At 56.2% G+C, this 13,518-nt stretch overlaps 2 protein-coding genes across 3 annotated transcripts in view; one reads left to right on the plus strand and one right to left on the minus strand.

Moving 5' to 3' along the window:
- The window catches only part of PML (PML nuclear body scaffold), a 45,544-nt gene extending 38,954 nt beyond the window's left edge, over nt 1–6,590 (minus strand). Inside the window, exons 1-2 of the mRNA XM_030317733.1 lie at nt 6,235–6,590; nt 1,637–1,879 (exon numbers count right to left, since the gene is read on the minus strand). Coding sequence (XP_030173593.1) covers nt 1,637–1,759 — 123 coding nt within the window. The 5' untranslated portion in view covers nt 1,760–1,879; nt 6,235–6,590. The remainder of the gene's footprint in view (nt 1–1,636; nt 1,880–6,234) is intronic.
- On the plus strand, nt 101–11,939 carry STOML1 (stomatin like 1). 2 transcript variants are annotated; one of them, XM_030317747.1, is made up of 7 exons: nt 101–161; nt 3,942–4,048; nt 4,977–5,126; nt 5,435–5,638; nt 9,660–9,855; nt 10,326–10,538; nt 11,012–11,939. In XM_030317747.1, exons 3-7 carry the CDS (start codon nt 4,998–5,000, stop codon nt 11,203–11,205), a joined length of 936 nt encoding a protein of 311 aa, XP_030173607.1. In that variant the 5' UTR covers nt 101–161; nt 3,942–4,048; nt 4,977–4,997; the 3' UTR covers nt 11,206–11,939. The 2 variants fall into 2 exon arrangements, with proteins under 2 accessions (XP_030173607.1, XP_030173606.1); XM_030317746.1 differs by lacking the exon at nt 101–161 and adding an exon at nt 2,285–2,452.
- Nucleotides 11,940–13,518: the final 1,579 nt, after the last annotated feature.

Consider the following 13,518-nt stretch of genomic DNA (forward strand, 5'->3'; position numbering starts at 1 on the left):
AACCCGCCTCCCGAGAGGAAGTGAGACAGAGCGGAGGGGCGGTTCTAGGGGCGGAGGGGCGGCTCTAGGGGCGGAGAGGCCGACTTGGGGGATTTGAAGACACGCCCAGAGCCGGAGGACGGATGGAGGAGGAGAGGAGAAGACGGTTGGCTGACCTGGGGGTAAGGGAATGTAGCAGATCTGAGCTGGAAAGGAGGCAGCGCCCTCCCTCGGCTTTGAGGGAGGGCCAAGGGGTGGAGACAGAGATGAGCCACAGGTGGCCCAGCTTCGGGAGAACCCCAGGTCTAGTGGAAGAGCAGTTACCCAAACAGAGGTTTTCATACACTAGTGGGACTGGCTGGAAAGGAGATACTCGGCGGGCACTTGAAGGAACGGGGAAGGAGGGTGGGTGGTCGCCAGGACTTAGGGGCTGGGGGAACACTTGAACAGCACGTGCAAAGGCATGGAGGTTTGACACAGGAGAGCCTGTTTGAGTCATGTTAAGATTTAAGAGGGGACCCCTCTTAAATGGGCAGCATGGGCAGCATCAGAGCCAAGGAGATGGACCAGTTCTGTGAGCAACAAGAGAGTGAGTTTAGAACCCAGGAACATGACCCAACATGGATGCTGGGACGGGCACTCTGACAACCGGGACAGGTGGCCTGATCTAGGACAAAGGCTGTGGGATGCAAAGGAGGGATCTGAGTTAGAGACACTGGGAGGACACTGAGTGGAGATGAGGGGGGACAGGATGATGCCTTGGGTGGCAGTTGGAAAGGCTGGTGAGTCTGAGGCAGTGGTGGCAGGCTGGCAAGGGGGAGAGCTGGTGAGCAGATATGAAGACAGCGAGGAGAGAGCAAATCAGCTCTTGGCCAAAGGAGAAGCGTGCCAGCTCCCAGCTGGTGAGGGGAGAAAGCACAACTCCTCACTGGGTCAAGGGCCCTGGCTTTCAAACATCAAACCATCCCAACCACTGTGCCACCTGCTGTGTACAATTCTGTGCTCAGTTCCAGCTTGGAGCAGACTAGGGATGGTGATAGGATCTTGCTCTTGTAAAGCTTATCATCTGGGGTGCGTGGCGGAAACGGAATGGCGGGGAGACCCAACTTCCTAGGGACTATGTGAGAGGCCTCAGGGGCCTACCCTAACCTTCAGCCTGATCAGTACCCACCAGGGCTTTAGAACCAGGCCATCAAACTAGGACAAGCCAAAGATGGTGAAGCAGCATCTGCAGAAGGGACATGGCTATGGCTGGGGTGTGAAGGGCCTGAGGAGGCAGGACTGGCATGTGGCTGAGACAAAGAAAGTTGTATTATTTTTTTTGCTTACTCTTTTTTTTAATGTTTATTTATTTTTCAGAGAGAGAGAGAGAGAGAGAGACAGAGTGTGAGTGGGGGAGGGGCCCAGGGAGACACATGCACAGAATCTGAAGCAGTCTCTGGGCTCTGAGCTGTCAGCGCAGAGCCCAGTGTGGGGCCGGAACCCATGAACCTCAAGATCATGACCTGAGCTGAAGCCGGATGCTTACTCAACTGAGCCCCCTCTTTGCTCACTTTGAAAGACACCCCGCCCCAACACCAAGTTGAAAATCAGTGCTTCTCAGAGTAAATTCACCATTTGCATTTGGATTTTCTTGAGCCATGGAGTGGCAAGTTACCTCTGGATCAAGGGGTGTGCCATTTCTGGACCTCTGTGATGCTCTCTCTGGAGGGCCTGCCCCAGGATGGTTTATGCTCTCCCCTTCTTCCTCACTCTGCTGTACTCCCTGAGGTCTGCACATGAAATTTCTCTTTTTGTGCCAAAGTTCAGGCCCTCCTGCCACACCTGGACCACAACAAGCTGGTTACGGCTTCATTCAACAAGTCTGAGATCCATTCTGTGCCGAGCACTGCTTGCTGGGCTGTGGGGACACAAGGAGGAATAATTTGCTCACCAGACCCTTAAGAAACCCTAATTCTAGATAAGACACCCCCACACCCACACGCACCGCCACCTCAGTATGTGAGTTTGCAGCGGGAGTGCTGAGAAGGCTGGTAGCATTTCCTTGATTCTGGAGTTTTAAACTTCGGCTTCTGAAAACCCACTCACAGAGTTCACCTTGCCTTCCGGCTCCTTTTCCAAGGCCGGGCGAGAGCGGAGAGGCAGGGCTCCAGCGGGTTCGGTCCTCCCGGCGCAGGGGGCGCTGTGCGACGGCGGGAACGCGGCCGAGCTAGCCGCCTCCTCCTGCGTCGCGGCCCGTGAAACCGGAAGCGGCGGCCTGCCGGGGGCGGGCTTGGGGAGCGGCCGGCTGCGCTAGCCGGGCACCGCGCGGGGGCGCGGGGCGTGCCCCAGTCAGGAGCCATGCTCGGCAGGTCCGGGTATCGGGCGCTGCCCTTGGGGGACTTTGACCGTTTCCAGCAGTCGAGCTTCGGCTTCCTGGGCTCGCAGAAGGGCTGCTTGTCCCCGGAGCGGGGCGGCGTGGGGCCGGGGGCCGGTGAGTGGCCGCCCAGCACAGCGGACCCGGGGCGGGGACCGGCCGGCACCCTCTGGAGTCAGCCGGTCTGGTGCCCTCGCACCCTAAGAGGAGGCACAGAGTGGCCACGATGTGGAGAAGGGCCTGGACCGGGCGTTGGGATGCTAGCGCTCCTCCGCCCCCCACGTAGGGCTGCTGGGCTGTTGCCCCGGAGCCGTCTTATTTTCTAACAGGCCTCACCCCCTGATTTCTCCTCTCGGCTCTTATCAGCCCTTTAAGCCTGGGAAGGGATTTCAAATCCCCATTTTGACCAGAAAGAACCCGGGGTCTAGGCATAGGAGGTCACCAGCTCACTAAGGGCACTTGGTGGCAGAGAAATGGCAGAATCTTCATCCCAGTGACTACTTCTGGATGCCCTGAGCTTAAGCATCTACCTGTTTCCTGATGGATAGCGACAGGAGAAAAAGGCAGGCCTTCAGCTGCCTGTTGTGTCAGCTTTGGTCCTCTTTTGCTCCAGAGCCTTGAGTGTTTCCCTTAGCCCGCCCAGGGTCAGATCCCACATGCCTCAGTCTGAAAACCGAACCCTCCTGTAATGATAGCTGACCCTATCCCAGGGTTTCTTTCCTGCAGTAGCCACAGGGGTCAGAGCCAGGCAGTATCCTGGGGCCTGGAGAGCCCAGAGGACATGGTGTTCCTGGGAGGTCTGAGCAGAGGCTCCTGTCTGCCTCTTGTCCAGCCTTGGCATGGGAAGGAGAGCAGAGGATAATCATCCTAGATTCTGGGGCTTTCTCAGCTCCACTTTTCATTCTGGGCTCTTGGTTCTCCAGGGGCCAGGGCCTCTGTCTCAGATGAGCCTATCTTCCTAGTTCCCACACCCCATCTGAAGCTGCTTCAAGTGAAGCATTCAGTAGTCCTTAGGGCATTAAAGGGGGTGCATGGTGAGCCTGAGAAGAGAGAACATCTTCCCTGTCATCCATGGCTTCTGTTGAGCCATTAATGCTTTATCCCTTTAGGCTAAGGTATTATCTGCAAAAGGAGGCCCTGAAAGCACGCTTCTGGGGCTGATGGTAGAGGAGGAATGTTTTATACCACCAGCATTCAGTTCAACCCAGCACAGTGTGTACAGATGCCCAGGTGCCCCTGGCTCTGTGCTATACATGGATGGAAGGCTATATCGGACAAGGGAATTGGTCCAGATACCCAGAGAGGAGAGCGTCACATGGATGGCTTCTCACATCTAATGGCTGTTGCCTAGCAGAGACTAGGCCTTGTGGGAGCGGGACTCAGACAGATTAGTTCTGATGTGTGGGAGGAGGGAACATCCTTAACTAGCATCTGGTTAAAGATACTGGAGTATTAGGCAATGGAGAGCCCTGAAAAGGAAAGAGCAGGTGAAGGGGGGGTGGTTGGAGGTGGGCAAAAGGTGCCCTTGACCAAGTTCATTCAGCCTGCCGCTATCCTGCCAGAACCAGTTGGCGTTCCTTGACCGCCTCTGCTCTCTTGTCCCCAGATGCGCCCCAGAGCTGGCCTTCCTACCTCTGCCATGGCCTCATCAGTTTCCTGGGGTTCTTGCTGCTGCTGATTACCTTCCCTGTTTCCGGCTGGTTTGCCTTGAAGGTAAGGCTGGCCGGGTTACCCTCAGGGTGGTTGGGCTGCACTGAAACCTTTGGCGTTGTTAGATGAATTCCCCATCCTCTGTCCACTTCCTCTAAATATTACATTATCACACCTCGATGAAATGGGCTAGTCAAGGATGGTTCATTTGCATCTTTCAGATGAGGAAAGTGAGGCTCAGACTTGCCCAAAGACATACTGGGCGCCAGTAAATGGTCAACAAGCCTTCCCAGTTTCCCAAGTCCTGGGGTCTGGACACTGGCTTTATGGTACACACAGATATCTTTGCCATACGTTCCTTTCTTTGGGTCAGGCTAAAATCTGAAATGAAAAACACTCAACTTGGCCCAGCAGGTAATGAGTAGTAGGAATTCAGGCCTGGTTCTCAACAGGGCTCGTGTAGAGGGAAAAAAGATGAACTATAGTTAAGGATCACATCTGAGAGCTGCAGTGAAGGTGGAAGCCCAGGAAGGCCTTGCTCTTTGTGTGACCCTAGGCAATAATAGTCAACTTTTCTGGAAAGCCTTTGGGTTTGGTGTGGTCTGGAAGGAAGCCTTAGAAGGTCCTAAATCCTGGTCCTAAAACTGCCACTGAAACAACTACTGTGTGACCTTGGGCATGTCACTTTGCCTCTCTGGGCCTTCATTTCTCAGTTTGGACATATTTACTTCTGAAATTGGGAAAGCCCTTTGCTTGGGGTTGGAGTCATTCAGAACTACATCCAAATCCTGCCTGTTTCACTCGGGGGCTCTGAGATTTTTGAGTAAGGCATTTAACCTCTCAGAGCCTTGGTTTTCTCTTCTAAAAAGATCTAAGGATAACTGACACCAGCCAAAGCAAGGGAAGAGAGAGGCGAGGGAGGGACCCTGCCGGACGTTGTTGCCTGCCTACACTCAGCATTTTCACCCCTTTCCCTCGTTCTCGTGAACAGATTGTGCCCACCTATGAGCGGATGATAGTGTTTCGACTGGGCAGGATCCGCACCCCTCAAGGGCCTGGCATGGTTCTGCTCCTGCCCTTCATTGACTCCTTTCAGCGGGTGGACTTGAGGACACGAGCTTTCAATGTCCCTCCCTGCAAGGTGAGGGGCTTCTCGGCTCCCCTGGACAGAGGGAGTGGGGGCTTGTGCAGAATGTATTGTGGGAGCGGCACCTTGGTGTATGAGTAGCCATCAGGGGTGGGGTCGGGGGAGTGACCAGAAAGTCGAGGATGGAGGTTGGAAGGATATCCTTGCTTCGTGTACCTAACACCATGCACTTGGGGACATGATTTTCCCCTTCAGGAGCTAGGTCCCACGCGGGTGGGTCAAGCTGGGTGGTCTCAGTGGGCCTGACCTGCCTGCAGCCCTAGCCCTTTGAGTGTCCCCTGTCTCACGTCCTCCCCCAATAGTTGGCCTCTAAGGATGGGGCTGTGCTGTCTGTGGGGGCCGACGTCCAGTTCCGCATCTGGGACCCGGTACTATCTGTGATGACTGTGAAGGACCTGAACGCAGCCACGCGCATGACAGCCCAGAATGCCATGACCAAGGCCCTGCTCAAGAGGCCTCTGCGGGAGATCCAGATGGAGAAGCTCAAGATCAGCGACCAGCTCCTGGTAGGCAGCTCTCACAGGGTAGAGGTCAGTGGTGGGCACATGGGCCTGGCTCTGCCTGCCAGGGCACTTTGAGCAAAGCACCAGATCGCTCTGGGCCTCAGTTTACCATATGTCCTAACTTTTGAAGAGCCGGTGGTCTGGGTGGGACTGTGAGTTGAGGAACAGAAGACGGGTGCAGACCAGAGTGGTCTTGGGCGAGCCCATCTTAAAGAGGCAAAGGGGCCCTGGAGGGGAGTGGCCTGCCAGAGATTCCTGGGTCCTGCCTCACTGCTGGGGTTTTACCGTGCCGTGCCCTGCGGGCACTGCCATGACCACACTGCGCCTCACAGGCAGGCGGGAAGGTGAAAGGAGCAGGCCTCCTGCCAGTCACCTTCTGGGGACTTCTGTGCTCGTGTGCAGCATGTGCATTTTGGGGGCCTTGTGTTCCTTGTTCAGGACAGAACAAAGGGACGTCGGGACCTGGGGACCTTTTTCCTGCCTCTTCTCCATGTGTGAGTAATTATCTATACCAGAATTCCCCTCATGTCCCTTCTATGGCAAGATGGGGTGGAAGTGAATACACATGTGGCAGCACGTCCCCTGCTCCCCATGCTTACCTTGTGCTTTGTCCCGTGTCCCGGTGGACCGTGGATGAGGTTTCCCCTTGTTCCCCTTGGCTCTGTTTTACCCCGGGGACTTGGGGTGAGAGGACAGGAGGGGTGGGGTAATGCCAGTCCCTTCAGGAAGTGAATCAACCACGTGAGTGAAACTCCTCAGGAAATCCTACTGTGATGGTGACCGCAGCTGTCACATGCAGGGCATTTTCTAGTTTACAAGCCCCTTTGCCTGCCCAAGCATAGCTCTGCTTTACATTTTGCTGCGAGAGGGCCTATTATTACTGTTTCATTTTGGAGGGAGGAAACTAAAGGCTCAGAAACTTTTTTTTTTTTTTTTTGATGTTAATTTTTGAGAGAGAGAGAGCATGAGCATGGGAGGGACAGAGAGAGGGAAGACACAGAAACCGAAGCAGGCTGCAGGCTCTGAGCTGTCAGCACAGAGCCCAATGTGCGGCTTGAACTCACAGACCCCGAGATCATGACCTGAGCCAAAGTCAGACGCTTAAGTGACTGGGCCACCCAGGCGCCCAGGGCTCAGAAACTATTTGAGATGCCTTCTAAGAGTCACAGTCAAGGGCAGAGCTGGCCTAGAGCCAGATCACCTGCCCTCTCACCCCCCACACCTCCATCTTCTACAATTGATAACAATTTTTATTTATGAAACCACATGCCATTTTAACGTGCTTTTCAGAGGAGAAAACTGATCTCAGTCATTGCTGTCAGGAGCAGGGTAGGGGAAGAAGCCAGAAAGCCAGGCATGTTGTGCAACAAAGCCAAAGAGAGGCAGTTTGGGGGAGTCAGTCCCACACCAGGATGTTAGTCATTTAGGGCCTGTTGCCCGGACTGAGTTGGCGCCTGGTAGAGTAGGGTCAGGGCCTGTGGTTAAAACGAAATCCCGAGAAACCCAGCATGCCTCCCCAAAGCCCTGGGTCAGGCATAAATGTCTCATTCCCACTCGCCTTTTTGCCTACTTCTCCCCTGGAGGGGTGCACGCTCCCCACTGTCCCTTGCCAGGCCCTCCCTTAGCTGCTTGCTCACTCTTCCTGCAGGCCGATTGCTTCCCCTTCACCGCCCACCCACCCCTTGTCCCTCTGCCACAGCCTCGCCTCTTGCTCCTGGGGCCGGGGGCGGGGAGGGGCAGATGCTCCAGGACAAGAGCCCTTTCAGCACCTCCAGCGTCACCCCTTCTACCTCCTCTTCATAGGTGCTATTTTCCCTGCTTCACTGCCAGCTTCCTCAGAGACTCCGCCCTGCCAGGGCAGTGCTCTGGGCCCAGGGCTCAGCTCCTGCCTCCGCTAGTCCTCCCTCCTCCCCTTTCTGTGTGGGCAAAGGCTCATCCACCACCCCAGCCCTTACTGGCTCCCACCTGCCTCTCCCCTGCCCTTCAGCAGCCGGTCCTCAGTTTAGGCTTCCTCCAGGCCCCTAAAAGAGACAGCCCCTTCTGCTAGCTCTGGGGAGTTTCTCAGTCCTATGCTCGCTTCACCTGGCAGTAGCCTTTCACTCTGTGGACCCTCCTCCTCTCACTCTCAGACCCTCTGCTTCCCTTGGCTTCCACTATTCCACAGTCTGCTTGTCCTCCTTGCTTCCAGCTCACTGCGTTACTCCTTGTTCTCCTGCCCTTCAGTTTCCAAGTTTCTGGCGTTGGCCTCCTCTTGTCTGGGACGGCCTGGGAGAGCTCGTCCACCCGGGCTTTGTGCTACCTCTGGACACTATTTACAATCCTCTGCTCTAGCCCTACTCCTGTGCCCGGGACCCTATTTATCCCCAGTTTATCCCCTGTTGGACACTTGGCTCTTCCATAGTTATCATCCCTCCCCTAGCCACCTCCAAATCTGTGTCTCCCTCTGTGCTTGCTGTCTAGGTGAACACCTACACTCACGATCCACACGGGAGCCCACACCAGAAATCTGACTCCTCACTGCCTTCCCTCATTGCACATCCAGGCAGCCACCAAGCTTACTGGTTGTTTCTCTAGTGTCTTGCTGTAGCTTTATATAGTTTCCAGAGTTGTGCTCTGTCCTCTGTGTACCTTGGCTGCACAGCCACATCTCTGCCTGACAGCAGATCCGAATCGCTTCTGCCTGCAATTTGAAACAATGTCTTACCTGGACTCCATGCCTCCACCTTCAGCCCCCTTCAATCCAGTGTCCACACAGCAGCCAGGAGGATCTTCCCAACAAGCAAGTCTATGGCCTCCCTGCTAAACTCCTCTCTGGGGCTCCTTGCGTGTCAGAATAAATCCAAGTGAACCGGAGCAATCCACCCTGAGCCCTCAGCTATCTCCAGTCTCCCAGCCCACACCTGATGGTCCAGCCTAATGCACCTATGGTTACTCACACTTCCTCACACATTCCAGGTTCTCCAGTCTGGGCTTTTGTACATCCTGTTCCCATTGCCTGGAAGAGTCCTTTTGGGGTTCCCGGACCCATTTCCAATGTGGGGGAACCCACACAACACCAAGCAATTTTTAGACACCAGTAGAATGTCCAAGAATTCAGCTCAATTCTGACACTATCTACTGGGAGACAGCATCATCACACCCCATGGGTTGAGGGCTCAGTCCCACAAGACTGCCCCCCCACTCCCCACTAAAGATGCCAGTCATAAGCCCCAGGCCATTACAGTGCTTATGACCAACCAGATACAGACTGGAGGTTCCAGTGACCTTCCTGGGTTCTTCTGCTAGAGCGGCTCCCAGAACTCTGGGAAACACTTAATGTTTGCCAGTTTATTAAAAGATACGATAAGATATATGAATCAACAGCCAAAGAGATACACGGAGTGAGGTCTGGGGAAGGGGCATGGAGCTTCCACGGCCTCCCCAGACACACCATTCTTACCACCCTCCTGGTGTTCACCAGCCTGGGAGCTCTGGAACCCAGTCCTCTTGGGGATTTTATGGAGGCTTCTGAGGACTGAAAGTTCCAATTTCTCCAGTCACATAGTTGGTCCTCCTGGCAGCCAGCCCCCACCTTTGGGTGGGGTCCAAAATCACCTTTGCTATCAGAACCAAAGACACCTTTATCACTTTTCTCACAGGCAATTCCCAGGGTTGTAGGAGCTGTGAGCCAGGAACAGGCCAAATGTATAGAAATATTTTGATGATTTAAATGATCAAATGTATATTTCTTACAAATCATAACATTGCAGCCCTCCTTTCCCTTAGGCCCTTTCACCGGTTTGACTCCCCTCCAACCAGCACCCATGCTCCCTCCCTGGACCTCCAGGGCTTCAGGCCCTCTCCAGGTTGCTTACCACCAGCTGCACACTGCTGGGTTGTAACGGCTCTCAGCCTGTGTCCCCTGGAGGAGCTTGGCCCATAGGGAGTTGTCCCCGGAGGCTGTGGGGGCCTCCGGGCCAAAAAAAAAGGTGCTCCCAGAAAGGCTTGTTGATTTAATTCCATTTCTGCCCACACTTTTTTCCAGCTGGAAATCAACGATGTGACCAGGGCCTGGGGGCTGGAGGTGGACCGAGTGGAACTGGCAGTGGAGGCTGTGCTCCAGCCACCCCAGGACAGCCCAGCGGGGTCCAGCCTAGACAGCACCCTCCAGCAGCTGGCCCTCCACTTCCTGGGAGGAGGCCTGTCCTCGGGGGCAGGAGGTGCCCCACCCCCAGGGCCAGGTGAGGAGCCCCGGGGGAGGAACTGGGCGGCGCTCAGCCAGGCTCTCAGCTTGGTGTCCTGCCCAGGCGCGGCTTGGCTGCTTGTTCCCTTACGGAGTTTGGCACCTGTGTGCAGTGCACCCCTGCCCAGCTGCTCAGCCAGCCCTGCTGGTGAAGCGGACCGAGCTAAGCAGCAAGAAGAGCCCAGGGACCTGAGTGTGTAGAGGCCTTCGGGAGCCTCTGTGGCAGGAAGTGACCGCACCTGGGAAAGAATTTGACTTTCAGGGCTGGAGTAGCTGAGAAACAGGCTCTGGGGATTAAGGCTGAAAACGTAAGGGCTACTTCTTAGAGGAGGAAGCTGAACTCAGGCCTGAAGGGCATATAAGAGGAAACTGCCACGAGAGGTACAGAGGTGACACTGGTCCCGACCTTGGCAGCACACTGACTTTCTTCTCTCTGCCTCCTTCCCCAACCCTGTTGGCCACGCCCAGCGGACACCTTGGAGATGGTGAGCGAAGTCGAGCTGCCTGCCCCTCACGGCGGCGCCGGGCCCAGCCCGAAGCAGCCTGTGGCCGAGGGGCTGCTGACGGCCCTGCAGCCCTTCCTGTCGGAGGCCCTGGTCAGCCAGGTCGGGGCCTGCTACCAGTTCAACGTCCTCCTGCCCAGCGGGACCCAGAGCATCTACTTCCTCGACCTCACTACAGGTGCCACCGCCTTCCCCGCCCTCTCCTTCACACCCACCTCCCACCCCGGTGGTCCTTTTTTAAATTGCCCCCTGCTCCTGCCAACAGTTTAGTCGGGGGCTCAGACACCATGCGCAGACGGCGATTATCCGGGCCTTTGTCTCCCTGCCCTGTCCTGGTCAGCGGGACAACCTAGACAGCCGAGCTTCCTACACCAAGAGCCCCACACACAGTGCAGGCCCACTGCACATGAGGCTCTCTGCTGAGCATTGCGGCGTGTGAGCTCAGCTACTTCTCGCCACAAACCTCTGATTTCGGGATGATCAGCATCCCTATTTCACCAGTTTAGAAGCTAAAGCCCTGAGTGGTCACACACACTTAGAACCCGCACACTTTACTACTTTCCACTCCCCCCAGTGGGACATGCTAACCCCGTCTTCCCCCTGCTGCATAGTTGTCCCTCTACTAATACTCCGTTTTCTTTCCCTGCACAGGGCACGGGAGGGTAGGACACGGGGTGCCTGACGGCATCCCTGATGTGGTGGTGGAGATGGCTGAAGCAGACCTGCGGGCCCTTCTGTGCAGGGAGCTGCGGCCCCTGGGGGCCTACATGAGTGGGCGGCTAAAGGTGAAGGGCGACCTGGCCGTGGCCATGAAGCTGGAGGCTGTCCTCAGAGCCCTGAAGTAGCAGCCTTGGCTGACTGTCCATAGCCCAGCCCCAAGTCTGGCATCAAGCCAGGGGGGGCATCTGGGAGGAGGAGGCACCGGTGCTGTACCTTGGATTGTTGAAGCCTTGAGAAGTTTCAGCCCCAGCCAGGAGCCAATGAATGGAGGCTGGCAGACACCAGACTCTGGGAGAGACTAAGTCAGGCTGCCCTGCCTTGCTCACCTACAGTGGTTTTCTGAACAAGCCTTTGCCCGTCCTGGTCCCCTGCTGAGTGCCCAGCCCCGAGCTGAGTACACAGTGTGATGACAAGAGAGCCAGGCCTGCTTCGCTCTGCTGGCTACCTGAGTGGAGAGGCAGGGCCCATAGAAACAGTTTGACCATAACTGGTTTGGTCCCAGTGTGAAGGAGCAAAGCATGTGGCTCAGGTCCAGCTCCAGAGTGGGGATCAGAGACGTGGAGTCGGGGAGAAGGAAGGCAGCCATCAAGAGGTCACTGCATGGCGGGGATTTGGGGGTTGGGCTGGGCCTGCCTTCCTGGTTGCAGCCTAGGCCCAGGCTGCTGGGTGGTGGGGATGGAAAAGCTTGGGGCCTGTTCCGCCGCCGGCCCTGCTCCTGAAGACGTCTTGACTAATCCACCAGCTCTGTCTTGCATGCTTGACGGGCTGGGGCCCAGGGCAGCATGTTGGAGAGCCCTGCTGTTCTGTGCTTTTTACCAGAGGTTTGCAAACCACCAATAAATGTGCTGTTTACAATGTATTGGAGAGAAGTGGGGGCACGGGGGTGGGCTAGGGGGCTCCCAGAGGCCATTTCCCTGCTGCCCCCCCTGGGCAAGGACGAGGGTTTGGAGGCTGACACACCCTCAAGGTACACTTGAACCACCCACAGTTCCCCTTCCTGCCAAGGGTTTCAAAGACCCTGGGGCAGGTGCTGGGCACTCTGTTCCTCTTTAGGGTAGAAGTTTGCCAGGAAAGAGAGTGAATGGGTGTGTCAGAGCTGGTGCCGCAAACAACCTCCTGAGGGGCAGGGTGGGGGTTCTGATCACATTCAGGAGCCCCTGTCAGCTCCCCTTCTTGTTACACCGGGTCACTGTTCTCCACCAGCACAAAGGAAGGAAACAGAAGGAACTGGGCCTGGAGGCCTGGCCTGGGCTTTCGCCCCGGGAGCCCAGCCCGGCTTTCTGCTCCAGTGGTCCAGCCCAAACCCCAGGGACCCCAGAGAAGGGGCCTTTTACTTCTTCAGCCCTAAGAAATGAATCTCACTTCCTGGAAAGGCTTATGAAAAAAAAAAAACAAAAACAAAACCCACAGAAATCCGGACCTCCCCTTTTGAGAGCAGCCTCAGGCTTGTCCTCTGGCACCAGGCCTTTCCCCTCGGGGCCCTACCCAGCTCCCCTGGCACCAGGCTCCATCCAGTTTTCCCCTCGGTTCCTGCCAGTGCCTGCCTTTCCCTCCTGTAAGTCCTCCCAGCATAGACTGCGTGGCCTTCGGGTTCAGGTTTTAGCTACAGGGCCCCAACCTGGAGAGCCAGAGCCCCCGCTGGTTGCCCCCGCTCTGCCGCTGCCCCTCACCTGGAGGCCACCCCGCTAGCCAGGCTCTCTGTTAGAAGCCTTCCCTCGAATCCTTCCTCTCCCGGTCAGCCACCCTTCTGGCACCCCTGAGGCCTGGTGGGGCATGGGCCTCTGCTCTTGACTGGGCCCCCTCTCCACTTCGGGGCCGTCATTGTGGCCCTTCCCCACTGTGTCACTGTCCCTTGCATAAGTGCCTGCTCTCCTTGCCGGACCTTGAGCTTCATGAGTGAGCTATTTACCTATTCCTTCCACCACTGCTGCACACAGTGCACCAAGAGTTTATGGGAAAGCCCAGGCATCTTCCTCAGGAAAGCTTAGAGGAGAAACTGAAACTCAGGTGTTCTTTGTGGATGTGTGAGGATCAACAAAACATTTACAGGAAATAGAAACTTTTGGACGTCTATATAGGTGGGGGGTAAGGCCTGCCATTAATTCCCCCTATTGAGGGGAACTCATTCCTGGGCCAGGGTAGCACTCCAGGAAAGCGAGCCCATGGATTCAAGGACCCTGGGCTTCAGAGGGCTGACATGACCTTACAGTCCCCAGTCCCCAGGGGAAAACAAGGGGCACTTATGAGAGGGAGGAGGATGTGAGGAGGGAGGGAGAAGGTGTCGTCAGAGGAAGCTTCCCTGAGGAGGTGATGCCCTTGCAGCCACAGGGCAGGGGTGAGAGAAGAAAAGAGACAGGGGCAAAGCGTTCCACAGAGGAGAAAGCCCCCTTGAGGACTCAGATGGTGGAGGCAGCTGAGCGCCTCTGATTCGGGGAACT

The sequence above is a fragment of the Lynx canadensis genome, chromosome B3 (genome assembly GCF_007474595.2).
Source record: "Lynx canadensis isolate LIC74 chromosome B3, mLynCan4.pri.v2, whole genome shotgun sequence".
Classification (NCBI taxonomy): Eukaryota; Metazoa; Chordata; class Mammalia; order Carnivora; family Felidae; genus Lynx; species Lynx canadensis.